Source organism: Chironomus tepperi, unplaced genomic scaffold (genome assembly GCF_022539635.2).
Source record: "Chironomus tepperi strain 1889 unplaced genomic scaffold, CSIRO-AGI_Ctep_v1 contig_376, whole genome shotgun sequence".
In the NCBI taxonomy this organism is placed as follows: domain Eukaryota; kingdom Metazoa; phylum Arthropoda; class Insecta; order Diptera; family Chironomidae; genus Chironomus; species Chironomus tepperi.
In genome coordinates, this window is record NW_027226498.1 from 4538863 (window position 1) to 4559981 (window position 21119).

General features: G+C 30.7%; 6 protein-coding genes across 7 annotated transcripts; 4 read left to right on the forward strand and 2 right to left on the reverse strand.

Annotated features, from left to right (window-relative positions):
• Nucleotides 1–10: 10 nt before the first annotated feature.
• betaCOP (coatomer subunit beta) lies at nucleotides 11–3447 on the forward strand. Its single transcript, XM_070647912.1, has 5 exons — nucleotides 11–189; nucleotides 263–2428; nucleotides 2488–2649; nucleotides 2732–3111; nucleotides 3179–3447. Exons 1-5 carry the CDS (start codon nucleotides 102–104, stop codon nucleotides 3254–3256), a joined length of 2874 nt encoding a protein of 957 aa, XP_070504013.1. The 5' UTR covers nucleotides 11–101; the 3' UTR covers nucleotides 3257–3447.
• Nucleotides 3448–3548: 101 nt separating this feature from the next.
• Gip (hydroxypyruvate isomerase-like protein Gip) lies at nucleotides 3549–6067 on the forward strand. Its single transcript, XM_070647919.1, has one exon. The coding sequence runs from the start codon at nucleotides 3684–3686 to the stop codon at nucleotides 4473–4475; it is 792 nt and encodes a 263-aa protein (XP_070504020.1). The 5' UTR covers nucleotides 3549–3683; the 3' UTR covers nucleotides 4476–6067.
• On the reverse strand, nucleotides 5058–11309 carry LOC139096221 (E3 ubiquitin-protein ligase ariadne-1-like). Its single transcript, XM_070647915.1, has 8 exons — nucleotides 10806–11309; nucleotides 9370–9519; nucleotides 8957–9137; nucleotides 8520–8890; nucleotides 8301–8458; nucleotides 8121–8244; nucleotides 7830–8056; nucleotides 5058–6585 (listed from the first exon to the last, which is right to left on the reverse strand). The coding sequence occupies exons 1-8, from the start codon at nucleotides 11016–11018 to the stop codon at nucleotides 6504–6506; spliced, it is 1506 nt and encodes a 501-aa protein (XP_070504016.1). The 5' UTR covers nucleotides 11019–11309; the 3' UTR covers nucleotides 5058–6503.
• A 347-nt stretch (nucleotides 11310–11656) lies between these two features.
• On the forward strand, nucleotides 11657–14554 carry p (WD40 repeat domain-containing protein pink). Its single transcript, XM_070647429.1, has 3 exons — nucleotides 11657–11802; nucleotides 11893–12022; nucleotides 12112–14554. The coding sequence occupies exons 1-3, from the start codon at nucleotides 11728–11730 to the stop codon at nucleotides 14205–14207; spliced, it is 2301 nt and encodes a 766-aa protein (XP_070503530.1). The 5' UTR covers nucleotides 11657–11727; the 3' UTR covers nucleotides 14208–14554.
• Nucleotides 14555–14786: 232 nt separating this feature from the next.
• fidipidine (coiled-coil domain-containing protein 93) lies at nucleotides 14787–17060 on the forward strand. 2 transcript variants are annotated; one of them, XM_070647729.1, is made up of 5 exons: nucleotides 14787–15105; nucleotides 15167–15629; nucleotides 15715–15762; nucleotides 15952–16703; nucleotides 16771–17060. In XM_070647729.1, the coding sequence occupies exons 1-5, from the start codon at nucleotides 14813–14815 to the stop codon at nucleotides 16985–16987; spliced, it is 1773 nt and encodes a 590-aa protein (XP_070503830.1). In that variant the 5' UTR covers nucleotides 14787–14812; the 3' UTR covers nucleotides 16988–17060. The 2 variants fall into 2 exon arrangements, with proteins under 2 accessions (XP_070503830.1, XP_070503832.1); XM_070647731.1 differs by lacking the exon at nucleotides 15715–15762.
• LOC139096094 (palmitoyltransferase ZDHHC6) lies at nucleotides 17039–20950 on the reverse strand. The gene is made up of 5 exons (XM_070647732.1): nucleotides 20560–20950; nucleotides 18361–18653; nucleotides 18277–18303; nucleotides 17692–18192; nucleotides 17039–17633 (listed from the first exon to the last, which is right to left on the reverse strand). Exons 1-5 carry the CDS (start codon nucleotides 20645–20647, stop codon nucleotides 17232–17234), a joined length of 1311 nt encoding a protein of 436 aa, XP_070503833.1. The 5' UTR covers nucleotides 20648–20950; the 3' UTR covers nucleotides 17039–17231.
• Nucleotides 20951–21119: the final 169 nt, after the last annotated feature.

A 21119-nucleotide genomic window follows, 5' to 3' on the forward strand; every position in this document is an offset into this window, starting at 1 on the left:
AATCGTTTAGAAGTTTTGTTGACACGTATTTCAAATAAGTTGAAAATTAAAAATTAATTTTATTTAAGGAAATAGCCACGAAAAATAAGTAAATATCCATCATGTCGCTTGCAGAAAGTGCGTGTTATACGATAATTAATGTTCCTGATATGGAACCTTACAATGAGATGCAAATAAAGCAGGATTTGGGTATGATAAAAAAAATGTCGATTTTTACATCCAGCACTTTTGTTATGACCAATTTTTTCACTTAAATTTATAGAAAAGGGTGAAATAGGAACGAAAATTGAGACACTAAAGAAAGTTATTCAACTAATGCTGAATGGAGAGAAACTTCCAGGACTATTGATGACGATTATTAGATTTGTACTTCCACTGCAAAATCATACAATTAAAAAATTGCTTTTAATTTATTGGGAGATTGTTCCAAAAGTTTCTGCTGATGGGAAACTTTTACATGAAATGATTCTTGTTTGTGATGCTTACCGCAAGGATCTTCAACATCCAAATGAGTTCCTTCGTGGCTCAACTTTAAGATTTTTATGCAAATTAAAGGAACCTGAATTGTTGGAACCTTTAATGCCTGCTATTCGTGCATGTTTAGATCATCGTCATTCCTATGTTCGTCGTAATGCTGTTTTGGCCATTTTTACAATCTACAAGAATTTTGAATGGCTTGTTCCTGATGGTCCAGAATTGATTGCCAATTTCCTCGATACACAACAAGATATGTCTTGTAAGAGAAATGCATTCCTCATGTTGCTTCATGCTGATCAGGAAAGAGCATTGAATTATTTGGCATCATGTTTAGATCAAGTGCATAATTTTGGTGACATTCTTCAGCTTGTCATTGTGGAACTAATTTATAAAGTTTGTCATACAAATCCAAATGAGCGATCACGTTTCATTCGTTGCATTTACAATTTATTAAATTCAACATCTAATGCTGTGCGTTATGAAGCCGCTGGAACTTTAGTTACATTATCTACAGCCCCAACAGCCATAAAAGCCGCTGTAAGTTGCTACATTGAGTTGGTCATAAAAGAAGCTGATAATAATGTTAAACTTATCGTTTTGGATCGTTTAATTGCTTTGAAAGAAAATGAGCATATGGAACGTGTTATGCAAGATTTAGTTATGGATATTTTGAGAATTTTAGCATCGACTGACATTGAAGTTCGTCGTAAAACATTAACGTTGGCAATGGATTTAGTTTCGTCGAGAAACATTGAAGAAATGGTGCTAGTTTTGAAGAAAGAAGTTGCCAAAACTCATAATATTGAACATGAAGACACAGGAAAATATCGACAATTACTTGTTAGGACTCTACATTCATGTAGTATTAAGTTCCCAGATGTTGCTCAAAATATCATTCCAGCTTTGGTCGAGTTCTTATCAGACACTAATGAACTTGCATCAGCTGATGTTTTGATTTTTATCCGAGAAGCTATCGAAAAGTTCCCAACTTTACGTTCATTAATTATTGAAAAACTTCTCGAAGCATTCCCATCAATTAAGTCTACTAAGATTCATCGATCAGCTATGTGGATTCTCGGTGAATATGCTGCAAGCGCAAAGGAAGTCATTGAAGTTTTTGATGTCATTCAACAGACTCTTGGTGAAGTTCCGATTGTTGAAATTGAGCAAAAGAAATTGAATGCAGAAAACAGTTCTGAAAGTGAACAGCAAAATGGTCCAAGTGCAGTCACATCAAGTAGCACGAAGATTACCTCCGATGGAACTTATGCCACACAAAGTGCTTTTAGTGTACCTGTTGCCACTAAAAAAGAAAATCGTCCACCATTGAGACAATATTTAATGGATGGAGATTTCTTTATTGGAACTACGTTGGCAGCAACATTAACTAAATTGGTATTGAAATATTTTGATTGGGAACCGAAAGATATTGAACGCAATCGTGTCTGTACAACAGCTATGCTGATTATGAGTTCTATTATGCATTTGGGAAAATCAGGATTTCCAAAGAAGCAAATCACGAATGATGATTTAGATCGAATTTTCTTATGCTTGAAAACTTTGAGCGAAAGAACTCCAGAAATTGTCAAAGTCTTTAAGGATTCATGCCGTGAAGCTCTCGCCAATATGCTCACAGCACAAACTGATGAAGAAATGCAAGAAAAGAAGAGTAAAAAGAAGCAAGCTGCAAAGGTTCAAGCTGATGATCCAATTGCTTTCACACAACTTGCTACAAGCCGCAATGATCAATTGGGCGAAAATGTTTTCGAATCTAGCTTAAATCAAGCTCTTGCTGGCACGAAATCCACCGCATTATCTGATATTGTATCAAGCAGCAAGTTGAATAAAATCACACAATTAACTGGATTTTCCGATCCTGTTTATGCTGAAGCGTACGTGACAGTAAATCAATTTGATGTCGTTATTGATGTTTTAATAGTTAATCAAACTAGTAAGTTTATTTGTTATTTATTCTGAGATCTTTCTTTGTTAAAATTCATATTTTTTTAGGCGATACTCTTCAAAACTGTACTTTGGAATTAGCCACTGTTGGTGATTTAAAGTTAGTCGAACGTCCGCAACCAGTTGTTCTTGCACCACATGACTTTTGCAATATTAAAGCTAATGTTAAAGTATCATCTACCGAAAATGGAATCATCTTTGGCAATATTGGTGAGTTTGAGATTTTACAACTTCGAAACATTAAAACCAATAGTTCCAAAATAAATAATGAACTTTATTAAAATATTTTCAGTTTATGACACTACAAATTCAACGAATGTCGTCGTCCTCAACACTATTCATATTGACATTATGGATTATATCATTCCTGCATCATGCACTGACGCTGAATTCCGTACAATGTGGATTGAATTTGAATGGGAGAATAAGGTTGCTGTAAACACAACAATTACTGATCTACATGAATATCTTCGTGTCCTACTTAAGAGCACAAACATGAAATGTTTAACACCGGAAAAAGCTTTATCAGGTCAGTGTGGCTTTATGGCTGCAAATATGTATGCAAAATCCATTTTCGGCGAGGACGCATTAGCAAATTTAAGTATTGAGAAGCCTTTTGATAATCCAGACGCGCCTGTAACAGGACATATAAGGATTCGTGCAAAGAGCCAGGTAAAATTGGATGGCTAAATTTTCATGTTTATGATGAAATCTAATGAGAAATTTTAATAACTTACAGGGAATGGCATTAAGCTTGGGAGATAAAATAAATCAATCACAGAAGAACCTCCACCCAGAAAAAGTTACTGCTGCTTAATCTTCATTCTAATTACTGCATATTATAAGTTAAAATTATTATATATTTTTTTCATATAAATATTTAGATACTTTGCAAATGCAAGAAACTTTTATCATCTCGTGTCGTAATTATGCTCCGATAATAAAGAATTGATAAAATAAAAGTTAATTTAAACAAAAAATAAATGAATAAATATATATCAAGCCCAATACTATACACAATCTAGTTGAATTTTATTACACGACAGGTGTCAATAAATCGAGGTTGGCAATTGAAACGAAGTTTTACCGTGTTTGCAGTCATACTAAAAACGAAAAACAAACACTCGAATTTGATAATAAACAATATACCGCAATCGAGAGAGAAAAAAATTTCAATTAAATTATTCAGTCTTATCGCATTGACTGCTCGATCGCCTTTTTAGACGTAGCTGTGAAAACTTGTCATGTCAATCAAAATGAGATTTAGTGCAAATCTTGGATTTCTCTTTCGTGAATCGTCAAATATTGTCGAGCAGTATCGTTTTGCAAAACTTGCTGGTTTTAGTGCTGTGGAACATCCATTTCCAGATAACCAAATTAATCATGATGAGCTTTTGGCTGTAAAAATTGAAAATAAATTGGAAGTAGCACTAGTAAATATTGAGCTAGATGATGCTAAATTTGGGTGTGCTTCATTGCCAAATAAAATTGATGATTTTCGTAAAAGACTTGAAAATACAGTAAAGTTTGCTAAAAAGTTTGATTGCAAAAAGATCCATTTGATGAGTGGAAAGCTTGAAAGTCCGGCAACAAATGAGAATCGAGAAACTTTTATCTCAAATTTGAAATATGCAGCATCAGTTTTAGAAAAAGAGGGTATAATTGGAGTTATTGAACCAATTAACAATTATTCTGTGCCTGGTTATTTTCTTCGTGATTACACATTTGCTATTGATGCTATCAAAAATGTTGGAAGTAATAACATTAAGCTTATGGTCGATATTTTTCATCTTCAAATGATTCAAGGTAATATCACTAATAGCTTAAAAGATTTTGCACCATACATTGGTCACATCCAAATTGCACAATCTCCAAATAGAAATGAGCCAAATACAGAAGGAGAGTTGAACTATAAGTATATTTTGTCAGAAATATCTAAAATTGGATACGATGGATATATTGGATTAGAATATAAGCCATTGACAAAAACAGTCGAAGGCCTAAAGTGGTTGAAGGAATTCGGATTAGAGCTTTGAGATTTTAAAATGATTGAAGAGTTTGTCATGCAATTATGAAAGTAATGCATGCTGAGTTGTGTTGTGCTTATGAAAATCATCTTATGAATTATTGAACATTTAGGCCATATTATACATGGAATTGAGCAAGAAATTTGCTGTTTTATCACTGAATTAATGAGTAAATGAATTCTTCTTGTAACGTACTTTTAAAATAATGAAATTGCTGAGAAAATACTAACGGTTATTTTATTTTTGAACTGTATGAAACTTCAATTAGTTGTTTTTCCCCTTTTATAGTTGATCTTCCCCTTCATATGCAAAATTGGACTGTATGAAAAGTGTATTTCTTTGGATTTAAAATTTAATCAATTATGACTGTTGAACTTAATATCATTGTTGAATGTTGAAAAATCTTTTGAATGTTTGGAATGCAAAATTTAAACAATACGTGAACTAGCTAAATATTATCCAAATATTTTATACAAATTCTTGAAATATTGCTCAACATAGCATTTGTAAGGGTTTGAAGCACTGTAAAATAAAATTTGTCAATCTATGAAAGCTTTTCTGAAAAAAAGAATAAATAAATAAATAAAATAATTTTCTTTAAAAGGACTCTTTATTTCATCTGCATATGTGTCATACAGTTAATTTAATTAAAATTTTTATTAAACTTTACATTTATCGGGATTTACTATGTGTTGATTCATAATTTAAGTTCATCTTTATTGTAACTTTTATCAAGTTGTGATCTCATTTTCAAAACGATTTTAAGAGGAATAACCATAATCCAAGCAAAAAATATAAAGTTTTCTTAATAGTTTGATTAGATTGGTTTTTTTACAGCAATATGCTTCTTTTGTGTCAAATGGGCCAGAGCGAAACATCATATAACTTAATGTGTCGCTCGCAGTAAAATTCAAATACAACAGAAATTGTCTTACATTTATGAAAAATTATCGAAAAATTGTTTAGATTAAGGGAAATTTACGTGATGGTACATGAAACTACTCTAGGATTTCTCATTACTGACTAGTAGACGTTCTTCATATTATACTAGCTTATTTATTATTATGTTAACAAAGTAAACTGAAACTGCTTATTACAGTTAAATTGTAGTGCTAATAACACTTCAAATTTACCTTGCAATAATAAACAAATTTAAGTAAACTAATGTTTTATTGTTATCAGGCAGTGAATACATGGATGTTATTAACTAGTCACTTAATGATTGCTTCATACAAATCAATCTCCTCTTTAAGTCACTGATTTTGTGTAATGTATACTAACTTTACTTTCACGGTGTCCATAATCTATGGACATTATAGTTTTATAAATCATATCATTCAAATCTACAGTTAACGAGTTAGTTCTCAGTGGACCATCGCGAAGTTCATCCCAGAAATAAGAATGGAACAAAGTTGTTAGAGAAATTCGACGGCTAAATTTTTAAAAAATTTATTTTTTTTTTCATACTTTTTTCTTTAAAATCTTATTCAAGATGAAAAATTCTCAACATAATTAAGCCAACATCGCATTATAATTAATCATAAAAATCTTTATACAATGCTCGTCAAAAGCGAATCAATAAATTTAGAGCATCATTTAAATTTGATTTAATTAACGATCGCATTTATCACTGTTTTTTATATTCTTTTTGTTGTTGTTATGTTCCTTATTAATTTCTTTAATCAATATCGAAAATAAGAAAGGAAGGAAAAAGTCTATCGATTTACCATCTAAAAAGAATTTTTAATATATTATTACTATTATTTTTTTTTTAATCAGAAAGATATACTTTCAGGTACGATGTAAAAAATAAAGAAAATTTTTAGGAAGTTTTACGAATGAATTTATGCTGCAACATTTTTTGGCATAAATATAAAATGATTTACACTGAGAAAAAATAAATTTAGTGCGTTAGGAACAAGGAAATTAAAGATGAGAATGAATGATGAAACAAAACATTGTTGATGATTTCTATCGACAGACTCGTATTGACATTATTTAACCAAAAGCTGATAATTGTTGAGTATCTAGTTGATCTTATTCGACATACTCCCACCAATCTTTTTCATATCCTTCATGTACGTGATCCAAAAGAACTTTTCGTCGTTTTTCGCAGTATCTGTGAATTAGAATTAGGGAACAGTTTATTAAATGTTATAATTATTAGCAGTTTAGTTTGTTTGCAATAAATTTAATATTTGATGCTTTAATTACAGAACTGTACCGATTTGTCCGAAACGATACGTAATAAGCACACCACTGGTACATCAAGTATGGCAAGGTGGTGCCAAAAAATATACCTCTTCGGAGGAGGAATAGTAGGAGTAATCAACACTAGGAACTTCTTGATTTCTTGGTTGAAATTTTAAAAAAATCGATACAAATTCATTTAAATTTTTTACTTTTAAGAAGTAAACATTTTCTACAATGAAATATTACATTCATTCATCGAATGATAATTTAAATTATTTCACTTCTTTAAACACAATTGACTTGAAAAATGTAAAATATCCATTAAAAAAAAACATTATAAGTCAGTGGAATAAACTCCACAAAACAGACAGAGGCAGTATTAATTTTCATACTCCGCAATACATTGGCTCGCAAAATTGTCAAAAGCAGAATATTTTGAATAAATTGTACATGCAAATTTGAATGAGAATTCATATTCGTTTATATAATCGATAATCGTCAGTATAATAAAGATAATTTTGTTGTTACTTATTGATAGAAAACTGGTAAATATACATATAGCATATAACACTCAGAACCAAAATATACATATCAGCATTCCCAGAAAAAACATTCTTTCATTAGCTTTGACATAGAGACTAGAATTTTGTATGAAAAAGGCTCCATATAAAATTCGATTCGACTACGATTTCTGTTTAGACAACTGTAATAAACACAGGTCAAGCACATTCATCTATCTCTTTGGGATTTCCTTTTCGTCATTTCTTTAACTTAATCATGAAGAAAATATGAAAGAAGTCATTCTAGCCATTATTTTTTGCGCATAATAAAATATGAATTCCATCATAATTGTGTATAAAATTTGTTTTATAAGGTAATAAAGTCAGTATTTTCTACGAGTCCCTTATCAGTGGACAAAACTTTAATAGTATCTGTTTGTACGTTAATTTGCATACAAAACAAGAAGATAGCAGTAGCTAAATTTGTAATCTACTCAGTGAAAATTTCTATAAAAGCTTTTCCATTACCAAATTGGACTCAAATGAATCGGATAGGTTATAGAATTTGACCAAACTGAAAATCTAGGGTTTAGGCCATGGGTGTGTTATGAACTTGTATCTTTCTTTAATTTCCCCTGAATATAATTTAATAATAATTATTGACACTCACCTATACTTATCTTGCACTTTTTGCTTAATGTCCGATAAATTTTCACTTGTGATGTCACGTTCGAGATATTCGCTCAATTTCTCTGTGGCTGACTCCAAGTCTTTTTGATTATCTTCAAAAATCATTGATTGATTATTCTTCCTCAAGTAATAAGCAAACACGTAAGTGCACATGAGAGTTTGTCGACATTGACATAAAATATCTACAGCTTTCTTTAAGAATTGAACCTGAAATGAATTGAATTTGATTGAAGTGATATGCACAATTAAAAAAGCTTCAATAAATATTTACTTCAATCCATGACATGTTATGCTGTTGCATTTCTTCCATCTTTATTTTGACTGATGCATAAAGTTTGTGCTCGAATTTTAGTGATTGCATATGGTTCATATACCGATTGTAATAATGCAAATATCTAAAATAAATAATCAATTAGCTGAATTCAATGACATATTACTACTTGCTGTTTACCTTGCCAAAGAGGATCTTAACTTCTCTTGTGCATCACGAGCAACACGAGCTTCATCTTCGTCATATCGATTGCAATTGTACCATGAACTTCCATGTGGTTCCCAGCTTCCAAGGCATACCCAACAGAATTCATGCTTGCAATTTTGATTCTTACAAACCTTTAAAACAAAATTTCAATAAATCAAAAATTAATTCAAATAGGCAAGCAAATTGACTGACCATATGATTGCATCCACCGTCTTTTTCAATCGTAACATTACATTTTGGACATTCTTTTGTGTTGGCTGCAATCCAGTTTGACGTTTCCGAGTCATCATCACATTTTTTGATCCATTTTCTCAGCAGTCGGCATTGTACGGGATCGTGCCATTGCTCTCCGCATTCAAAACAGAAAATATGGCCACATTTACATTCGACTGGTCGTGGCTCAACATATTGAACTTTTATAGCGTAACTACAATCTGCAGATGGACACCAACGTAATAAACGATTACATTCAACAAAACTATTTGTTATAAGTTGTTGATATTTAGTACGGACTCTTGGATCTGTTAGTAAACTCATTACAGTCACATCGTCAACCAGAATATCTATAAATATCATGATTTAATTTTATCTTTGTATTTTTTTATGGCAAAAAACAATATGATTCATACCACAGCCATGTGCAGCACAAGCAATCGATTTGCATAAACCTTCTTCCATTATTTTTGTTGTTAAATATTCAACCCAACATGATTTACAAAAGCGATGACCACATTGAAGCCCTGTCATACTAGTGTACTGATATTTTAGGAAGCAAATTTCACAGTCTTCCATCATAGAGCAGCGAAAAGTCTAAAAGGTCGTCAGAATGAAAGAGAAAACAGTCTTAATTATGATGTCACAAAGCAAGTCATTGAAATAAAAAAAAATTAAAATAAAGACAATGATCTTCAAGTTCTGATCGTCGTAAATGAAAATGAAAATAATAAAAGAAATGATTTTCTTCCGTAAACGTCTCAACGCGTTCATCTTGAAATTGTAAAAATGCGTGTATTGAAGGTCATTAGCATGACTGAATATTTACCTTTGGCTCTTTTTTTGGTTTAACGTATGGATTGATGACATGTGCTGCCTTGAATAATGCTTCTTGGTCTCCATCGTAGAATCTCTCCATCAATTTCTCTTTATCCCATCGAAAATGATTTAATAATATTCTCGTTGTCGTTGTTGGAATCTAGAAAGACAACAAACCAATTTTGAATGTATTATATTGCATTTAAATGTTGATTAGTGACATCACTCAGTGTCACTTTTGTAGATAATGAAATATTATACTTAAAGAATAAACATTAGATACAATCATTTCCAGATAATTATACAGTTTCCCTATGTTCTTCCTCATTAAATTTTCAAATTTCATAATATGACACTTACAATAAATTATTTTGAGATCTGACTAATCTACACGTAGGTAAATTATTTTATCGAGTGTGTACATACTAATGTCTTAAGAATGACACATTAAAAAGAAATAAGTTTTTAGTAAACGGAAGTCCAATTTAAGATTGCTGTTGTAAGGTTTTTGAACATATGGTGTGATTTGTATGGTTTTGAAGATTTTAAAATAATTTTTTTTGTACACATCAGTCACGTTGCCATGTATTTCAATGTAATAAAATACCAGCCAATGAGATTATAATTAATCAGACATTATGACAGCATTTTAATTAGTAAGGCTTATTAAAAATGCGCTATTAGCTACTCAGTAAATGTACAGATTGAATTTTCGTTCACTGCGTTCGTGTAAAATGAGTAAAGTAGCATTGATCTTGTAAATTGGGTCACAATGAAGTGAATCACATAGATATATGCAGAGGAAGAGAGGGAAAAATTTCATTGTGGAATTTTCTTCCTCTTTCATTCACTCATAATGCAATATTACACATTATTAGAAGTCGATATAGTGAAAATGATGTCATTTGAATGAAAAACTGATCCGATTAAATTATTCATATAAATAATAAGATTCAAAAATCAAAAATCATAGAGAGAGGAGAAGAGAATAAAAATATTATTCTGTTTTCTTTCTAAATTGATTCATTCAATCTATATTACACGTTTTGGCTTCTTCTTACTTAAACACAAGCATGAAATCTTCTTTGACGACGAAAAATTGTGAAATGAAAGAGAATTTTTTGGTTTTTAGTAAGAAGAAGAAGAGTTGGAAAGCGTTGGCTAAAACTTTTAATAGTGTCTGATAAGAAAATTCATGTGAGCACAGCCAAAACAATTTAGTAATGAAAACAAATAAAAAATATTTTAATTTTATAAATAGAATACAGATATAGACAGAATTCTTGCAAGCAAGGTGTTTTGATACTTTTTCTCTTCACTATACTGCACTATTAGTCATTGAAATCACGTAACGGTGAATCAAAAAAAAAGTTACAGAAATGCTTAAGAGAAGCTTAACTTCAGATACATTCACTTCCACATAGTTTTTAAGGGCACTTTTATTACCTCTACAACATTTGTTACTTCCTTTATGCAATCAAGCATATGCTGGACAATTTCTTCTGTTGTTAGAACTTCATATGGATATTCTAGTTGGTCGTTTTGATTATTTGATGATGACCTTTGTGTTGAAGCATCGACATCCATGAAATCATAATTATCTTCCTCTTCTGACGATACATTTCCCGAGTCGATACCAATTTCATCATCAGAATACATTTTTTTTACTAATTTGTATTTTATATGCTTCGTGGATTATATTTTTTTTTCTTCACTGGAAGTTTTTTTTGCGTTTTTTTCTTTGTTATATTTTTTAAGTTCTTTTCTGAACTATTTTTTCACTTTTCACGTTCAAAAATGATTAAATAATTATAATAACCCGAAAGGATACTCTAAGATTTAGATGTTTCTGATTGCTTTAATATTATTAATGAACTGATAACATTGAAATTTTCAATTTTCTTCTCTCTTTTAATTCCACGCAAAATTGCACGGAATTGATGTTGACTAATGAAATTCGTAAAAAAATTACTCAATGGGCATGCTGTGTACCCCTACTTAATGAAATAGGCAAGTAATAAAATCTCTTCTAATTTGTTTTTATTTAACAGCTGATTTTTTTTACGCGGAGATTACACTTGAATTAATTTATTTTATGTGAACTGTTTCTAAAAATTTGAATCAAGTCATCTTCGAAATATTTCGAAATTCTATTCAAAATTATTTTGACAGTTGATATTGTTAAACAACAAACTTGTATTTTTTTTTTAATTTTTGAAGCACAAATATTTATATTTCTTCATGAAATAGGACAAAGTGTTGGTGCATGCATAGAAGAGAAAAAGGCAAAAGGGGTATTAAGCTGTAGAAGAATCTTAGTGTATAGTAATTTTTTCTTCATAATTTCTTGAAAAATTATTATTTAACAATGGAAATAGACCCAAATATAGATCAAAAATACTATTTAAGCATCAATAATATCACATCAAAACAACCAGCAGTGGTAAGTATATAAAATATTTCAAGTTTTTATGCAAAACATGAAAAGTACGCAGATCTAAACTAATCGACTATTGATTTTTATGTTTTACAGTACAAAAGTATCGATATTTCAAAAGATCTGATAGTTTATGGAACAGACAAGAGCACTGGTGCACTATTTATTTATAAACGTAGTCCTTACTCATTCTTCAAAGCAATTTCTGGAAGTCAAAGTATAAAAGGTAAATACATTTAATTTGATTAGACAGTCATGAATTTTTAAGATAAGGATTATGATTGAATGACATAATGATAATCTACATTTGTACAGGTCCAATAACCCATATAAAAATTTCAAATGATCAACAATCCATTGCTTATGCGAATGCTTTTGGTGATATTGCTGTGCATTCGTTGAAAAGCAGTGCATTATTATCAAGAACTGCTTTCGGGAAATTAGAGGCACCATGTTCAGCTCTCTATTGGCATTATTCTGATAATGAAATTTACTGTGGAGATATTTCTGGAAATTTATCAATAATCACATTAACATATTTCATTGGACGAAACTTGATAAATATATATGTGAATAATATATTGAATGAACTTGAAGGTGTAATAGAGCAGATTGACGGGTTCAATGAATTCCTCTTGGTGTCATCGTCCACAAAGACAATTTTATGTAATAATGAGAAAGAGGAGTTTAAACAGATTGGAAATAGACCACGAGATGGAAAGTTTGGAGCATGTTTTGTGGCTGATTATGAAGCACTTGAAGCACAACAAAGTAAATTAACAACAATTGATCAAGAGGTCTTCGAAAAGATGTTGATTGAAAATATAAAAATTTATTCATGTCGTCCAGGCATGAGATTGTGGGAAGCTGATTTAAACGGCAACGTATTAAAGACACATCAATATAAGAATGCAAATTTCACAGCTCAAAAAATTGCCATAATGGGAAACCATGAGATTGATTCATCACCAGTATTATTTAACAAGATTCACCAATTTCAATTGGCATTGCCTCTAGATAATAAATTTGTTTTTACTTGGAACTCTTCTGGATTTTATATAATAGATCCAAAAGAATCAAAAGTTATTTTTTGGAATAATGAATTCGATGGAGCCATAGCAAATGCAAAAATAATTCAAAACAACACAATCTACTTGTATTTAAAAGACGGTAGATTACTTGAGCTCAAATTTTACAAGCTTCAGCATTATGCACTATTTTTATGTAATTCAGAGAAAATAATGCAAGCATGTGAATTAATTAAAAACAATATTGAATTTTTTGCACGCATTATACGCAATTCGCGCACTATCTCTGAAATGAATCAATACAGAACATTCCTTAAAATTCGTGATTATCTTATAGCAAATGACCGGAATGATATCCTAAAGTCATTATCTGATATTTTTGATGAACTCACAAGCACAAGAATCCCAAATGTTGTTATTCTCAGTAAAAATTTCTTCAACAAGTCTGTGGATAAAGAGGACGAATATAATAACGAAAAGGTCGATGAAATCCCTCAAATGTTGCCAATCACAAAGCAAAAAGAAGAGGATTCTTTAAGCATCACATCAGCTGAGATTGACAGAGCTGTAAAGCAATTGTACATCATACATCAAACGTCACTCGTAAGCCATTTAAATTTTCGTGAAAGGCTAAGTAAGATTTTTGATCGTTTTAAAAGCTCACAAATTATTCGCATACTTGACGAATTGGAAAAGTTATTTATGGACGAGTATAATGGAGTAGAAAGGAGAAGAATTGTTTGTAAAATGTTTCTCGAGTATTTACAACCTGAAATTATCTTTGAGATTGATGACGAAAAGACATTAAATTATATATCCGATGCATTGCTACAAGTACAGAATCATGTGAACGAAGTAAGTCGATGTAAACGTTGTGAATTTCCATTAAATTGTGGAACAAGTGGTACAGGATACGAAGACATTGCAAATATTTTACAACAATTTTATTGGTCGAGAGGAGAATATGAAAAGTGCTATGAACTGTGTCGTTCGTTGCCACATTTACTCAAAATCACTGGAAAATTCTTAACAGATGAGAAGAAGTTTGATAAGATGATTTTATATGCCATAAACTTGGGTGATTTAGAGATTTTGCATAAATCACTGGAACATTTTAATGACATTACACTCTTCTATCAACTTCTTGATGAATACATTATGGCAATAAATCATGGAAAATTCAAGTGCTTAAAATGCGATGAGATCAATGATGTTAAGAATGTTCATAGGATTCTCACTTGGGATATCTTATTTCACAGCATTGAATATTATTTGAGTGGAAGTGAGCTTATTGATCTTTTAATGCGTTATTCTCAACAAATTCCGAATGGTTCAATATCAAGACAATTTTATATGAAGCTTTTGCTTCATGCTTATGATTAAACAAAACAAACAAAAAAACATTTATCATGTGTCATTCCCCAATTCATTTTATTTATTAGATTTATGTATTATCAAATAAGTTTGTCATAATAATCAATCAATTTAATTAATTAAGCTTTTATTTGTTCGTACTGATCTTTTAAGCATTTATCCATAATTTATCTCATATCTGAGAGCTTAATGTAAATTGATATGCAAGTGCAATGTGATGCTATTATATTAAATTTAATGTGGCCAAAGAAACAATTTTGAAACCACTAAAACAAAGAAAAGTTAGAAAATATTATTTTATAGACCATATCAGGACCTTACAAAAGAAAAATAAAGTCGAAATTTTTGAGAGATTATTCAAGTTTCCTTCGATGAAGCTGTTATTTTCAGAGTATTTATGAATATTTATTTGCAGCCTAGCATGCAAACTATACATTTAGGCATCTACTAACGTCGAGGAAAATTTCAAGACATGCGAAAGCATGCATGCAGAATATATACTTGTTGTTAGTAATGCATATTCTCCAACTGCTTGAAATCTCCAATCATCTGTTCCTCTCTTTCTGGTAATATAGTATGTCACCTGTTTATATTTCGATATCAGTGAAATTAAAATGTCTAACAAACAAATATTCTCAAAAGTCATTCCAAATATAAAACTAAGTACAAGATTTGATGCAGAAGGGAAGGAAATTGATGTGGAAATTCGAGAAGATACAGAAGCATCACAATGTAGAAAGAAAATACTGGATTTATTGTTATCAGCCGGATATTTTCGTGTGATGATCAAAAATTTGTCAGATTTTGATAAAATTATTGGTGGAATGACATGGTGTATCGAGGCTTGCGAGTTTGATGTTGATGTGGATCTTTTGTTTCATGAAAATCTTTCAATTGGACAGAAAATGTAAGTTACTTCAATGAGTTAATTATTTTAATTAATAATTGAATATTTATATCATTTTTAGTGCATTAACAGAACGGGTTGTGACTGTTTTGCCTCTAATGAAATGTCCATTTGTGTTGGAACCTCATCAAATTCAAGGATTAGATTTCATAAGCATTTTTCCAGTAATCCAGTGGCTCGTATCAGAATCTGTAAAATTAAGGAACGAAAAAGCTGAAAGATTAAAATCATTTGCAATTTCTCAATTTAATAATCACTGTAGCTCCAAATCAAATGAAAAAGAGAAAATTGAAAAAGAACACCTTGAAATTCTATTGAGAAAAGCCGAAGACATTTATGCTGCAAAACGAAAATACAAAAGAAAGCAAAATGTTGAGCCTGAAGAAGAATATAGTCGAGTAAGATTGACACTTCTTGAATATGCTATCAGAACATTATCACGAGAAGTCGCTAATCATACTGACAGTAAAAAATCTCAAGACTTTGCAAAAGAAATTATTGCAGATGAAATTGAACAGCATGAGGTGATTTTTTTTATTATTTATTTCATTTTTTTCTGGCTTTAACTTGCTTGTGTGCTCTTTGTGCTTTTTTGAATTAAATTTTCAGAATGAGATTAAGCAACTCGTCAGTGAGAACCTTGCACTGGCTAACGAGGTATGTAGCATGTTTTCTGTGCAAATAATGCATTATATAAATATAAGCTTAATAAAGATAGTTGACATATTCTGAACACAAATGCATGGGAGTGAAATCTTTTAAAAGTTGTGATTGAAAGTCTTAAAATTTATCGAGTACTTCTTAATCCATTAATTAATTAACTTCTCATATATTGCATTTAAATAGGAAATTTACGAGAACCCAGATTTAACAGAAGAAGAACGTCATGAAATAGCAAAACACTATGAAAATTTAAAGCAAGAAATGCTTATTGACGCAAAACAATTGTCGGAACAAAATAAAATAAAAACTTTAGAGTCCATGGAGGTGGCTCTAGAAAAGCGATTGCAGAGGATTATTCAAGAAAATGAAGGTATATCTGAGGATATTAAAAAGGAAGGAGATATTTTTGACAATTTACGTCAAGAAAATGATTCGCTTGTTGAAAACATGCGACTGTTGGAGATTCAAGAGAAAGAAGCCAATGAAGACATAAAAAATCAAATAAAAAATTTAATACTGGAAAATGAGAAAATAAAGCAAGAAGAAATTACCTTTAAAGAGGAATGCAAACAAATTATTGAGGAATTGCATAAAAAAATTGAAGAAGCTGAAAATCTCGCAAATACACCGGACGAAGAAATTAATGAATATGATCAAATTTTAGAGGAGGAAGAAGAAAGACTTCGAGTGGCCAGACTACAGTTGGCAAAGAAAAATCGAGCAGTGACAAGTTTGCAACGTCAGTTAGATAATATACCAGATAATGTTGAACTGTCACAGTATCAGAAAAGATTTTTAGAATTATACAATCAAGTTAGTGCTAAGCACAAAGAGACTAAACAGTTTTATGCTCTTTATAATACTCTCAACGACAGTCATCTCTACATTGGCAAAGAATTAGAACTTCTCAATTCGCTATATGACAATTATAACCAGTAAGTTCTACACATGATTAAGATTCTATTTTGAAATTATTAATTAATGTTAATTTTCAATTCACAGAGCAATGACAACAATTCCATTAAAAGAGCAATTTTTGAAGAAACTTGAGGATATTGTTGAAGGGATTTCAACAACGAAAACAAAATTCCGTAAAAAGCATGACGATGAAAAGAAAAAGAGAGATCAACTGAACAATGAGCTTTTAGGATTAATTGATTTGCAAAGAAAATATGCTGCGCTTATTAAGCAGTTTAAAATTGCTTTTGAAAGAGTTTAAATATTATATGCATTTTGGTATATTATCACTAAAATATATAAGATATATAAATAAAGGATTTAGTTAAAGACAATTTTTTTATTTTGTTCATATCTTCCTTTTTCTCCTTAAATAAAATAATCGAAAGTTAAAAAACGTGAATTTATCATGCTCGTATGCTTCTTTATAACAAAAAAGGAATAAAATGTAATGTGATGAAATGACTACATAAAAATCACGTACAAAGTGTTGATACCAACAGCAACTATTTCTTCTTTTTATCCGCATTGTCCTCAAAGTCATCATCATCATCATCACTGCCATTGTCCTCGAAAAATTCAATGGCTGCTTTTCTTGGAAACCATCCACGTACTCGTTTCGGCTTTGTTTCAAGCTTTTCTTCTTTTGTTTTGCCATTTTGTACTGCAGGAGTTGAACTAGAAGACTCTTGAATTTTTTCACCAAACAGCCAATATTTTCTCCATCTTGTGACATTTACAAGATCATCTGGATCAAGTTTAATTCGTGGTTCGTCCGTGAATGGTGGATGAATACAAACTTTAAAACCATGTGATAATAATGGAAACCAACTTCCAGTAACTTTTGAAACTATTCGATATCGTCTCGTTCGCATCCTCTTCTCTGCCTTTTGTGCGAGTTGCTCACGCTAAATTTTAATTAATCATTAGAAAGTTTTCAACCTAGCATACTAATTAGGAACTTACTGTGAGCGTATATTGATCGCATCCATCAACTACAGGCCAATTAATTCCATCCCCAACAGGAAGGCAAGAAAAATTGAGTACTTGTGCGGCATTCTTTTTCAATCCTAAATCGTATGGGTAGACAAAAGGTTTCGCCTGGAAATCTGTGTTACCGTTTTCTCTTGCAATTCGAGTCATTGCTTTACGCCTATAAATTGCTTTGTCGAGAATCCAGTCTTCAATTCCAGTTCGGTTTCTAAGTACAGCACGCATTTGAAAGAAAAGTAACATTCCGACAGCTATAACAACGCCAATACTTAATCCTATATTGAATATTGTTAATATTAAGCTCCATGTTGTAAGCTTCACATTTGCTTTCTCATATTCTTGATGATAAATATAGTAATCACGATAAATTCCACCATAAAGTGAACAAATTAAAATAACAGCAGCATGAGAGCATCCGACAACGGCTAAGAATAGAAACCAAATGAAATGTGATTGATTTCCGTGTCCAATGCACTGTAATTGATAAATTCATTTGTAATGATTAAGTTCTAAAAATTCGTTAAATAATAATTTTGGTTTTGTCAATTGGCCACTTACATTTGCAACATAAGGACAGTGATGATCCTGAAAAAAAAACCAACCATCATAAAAATGAGAATAACATCAGTTTGATTAGTTTACCATTTTGACGACACATCTCTCACATTTCCGACAATGATGTGCTCGAGGTGCTTTAAATGTATCCGGGCAAATTGAACACATTTGCAGGTAACTCTCATGTTTCTTATTTTTAGGTTTCCAACCAATCGGTAAGTACGATGGGCCAATGATGGCGGTCATGACAAAATTAAACGAAGTTAAAGCTGAAAATGTGATGAACAATGCTTGATTGAGGAATGCATAAAATGATGTATGTGATGGAAACCACATTGAATTGAGGTAGAGTGTTTGAAGTGTTATCGACTTAATAATACCTGTAAAGGAAATGGAAATTTAATTATTACTGTGTTTAATATTTTTGAGTAAGACGTGTAAATGTTTTTATAAGCTGGACGATGATATGTTATTTAGATTAGCTAACCCAGTTATTTTAAGATTTTTTGAAATGTACGTTCCTTGACATGTAGTCGAACTTTATAAACAAAATAGCGCGACATAGCTCTATTTATTTACACTCTGCAATTAATATTTTGCTCAAACAAATAAAAGTCCATTTTCTTTAATGTTCATAAGGAACTTAATAATCGCGTGCTCATATTTTCTATTTCTTCCCGTCTTCACTCTTCCTCTTTTTACATTTCCCACCTTTCGTCATGTGGTTTCTCGGTAATTTTTCAATGATGGGTTAGCGGCGATAAGGAAAACGAGCAATTTATTAATTCTAATTTCAAATAGTCCAAATGGATCGTAAAACATCAACAATTATTATGAATAATTTTATTTCGTACATCCTGTGATCATTAAACTTAGTAATGTCGCATAATTGGAAAGGTCACAAATGATTTATTGATTTAATGTGAAAAGTGCAGAAAGGTTAGCTTATAAATCTTACGAAAACAGTAAATGTCTCGTAAAAAGGTAGACTTTGACATGTTATTTTGAATCTTTAAGCTTGTGAAGCTTTATAAAGATTTTTTTACGTTAATTATTAAGATGTTGGCAACAATTATAATAGCTAAAAAATTCACTTCGTTTTAATAATTTATGTGGATTTAATTTGAACGTACAAGAAAATTTATAATTCGGATATAATCAGCAAATAGTTGCAAATAAAATAATATTTAGAACCCGTATCAATGGCATGCCCGCACTTTTGTGTAGCCAATTTCTAAATTACAATGTATATATAATATCTTTTGAGCGTTCATGCAGCAGCTTTTCTCATCTTAAATTTATATTTTGACATCCAGAAGACATCTGTTTTGCTTTTTCCCAACTCTGCACAGTTGTATGGTTTAGGGTAAACCAATGCAATTTACCTAGGCCTCGCGAGTTGATGTGACTTGAAACAGTGAGCAAGCCACGAATCTTAAGAATCGTTCATAAATGATATCCATACAAATCTTAAATATAAAATTCCTATAGTCACAGATGGACGTAAAAAGTAAATGATCCATAAGGTTTTATTTATTTAACACATTTTAACTGCATTTTTTTCTTGACACAAATATTTTCTAATTTACTATCGTGTTGGAAGGAGGGGAAAGGGAGAGAAATAAATTGAAAAATTTCTATGCATAACATAATGAGTTCTTTAACCAACAAGAAATTTACATTAATATCATGCATTTTAAGTCCTCATAACACGCTTGTGTCATTAATATTAACAAAAATGAATAAGAATATTTTAAGGACTTCTCACTTCTGATTTGAATCACCCAAAATTTAACTAGTGAATGAGTAAGTAAGAAGCTAATTACTCAGCCTTAGTGAGGATTTATTCATCGTACAATTTTATGCTTCTGATTTAATTAATTAATGACCAAATATCAAGTACGAGTGCCTGTAATAAAGTGCTGCCATTTCTATATTCACTAAAGTTGTCCAAAAGTTTATTTATCATTAATCTTTACATTATGCTAATCTTGATACCATTCAATTGCACGCAAACTGAAAATCTTTTAATTTTCTTGTGTGAAGTGCCGGACGTATTCTGATTTTATGTGCTTCAATAACGAAACAAATATTTAATTTTTCTTTTGTTTAAGGTGTTTTTCTTTCAATTATTTCTATGAATAATACTTTTTTGTTTGTGGCAAGTTGTCACTGATCAGTGCATGTCTATTTTTAAGCAATGACAAAAATGTCATAAAGTCTTATTGGATTAATATTTTTCGTTTTTGCAATTGTATGACTTAATAATAACCGAATGATACTTACATATCGTCAAAATCGGCCCAGGATGTAAAAATCTCCGAAAAATTGACTTGCCATTACTCCTATCCAATTTCATTTCACTTTTTTCCATTATAAACTTAATTTTTCTATTTCCATTAACATTAAATCACTGTAGCTTGAAGAAAAACCACCTGATAGATGAAAATACACACGAATCGTACGATGTGAAAAAGGAAAATAAAGCAGTGAATGTTTTTCTTTCTATACAGATGTTTACTCAATTTGTAATCCAGTTAAACTTTTAGTTTAACAAAAGTACGAAATATTCCGTCAATCGCTTAGCTTAGTACTATTTATCATGTACTTCTATTTAAATAACTAAACTTAATTAATGGCAAAATTCATAATTTTGAAAATTGTGTATTTTTCTTAAAATGTAAATAGAAAATTATTTTTGTCACCGATTTCAAAAAATCCGTTATTTTTTTTTCAATGTTATGCAAGAAATAAGTGATTTTTACAGTTCAATTAGCAGCTTAAATATGAAGTTAGATATGATTTATAGTGTTATATAATTGGTAAATATATCAAATGGCAGTTTT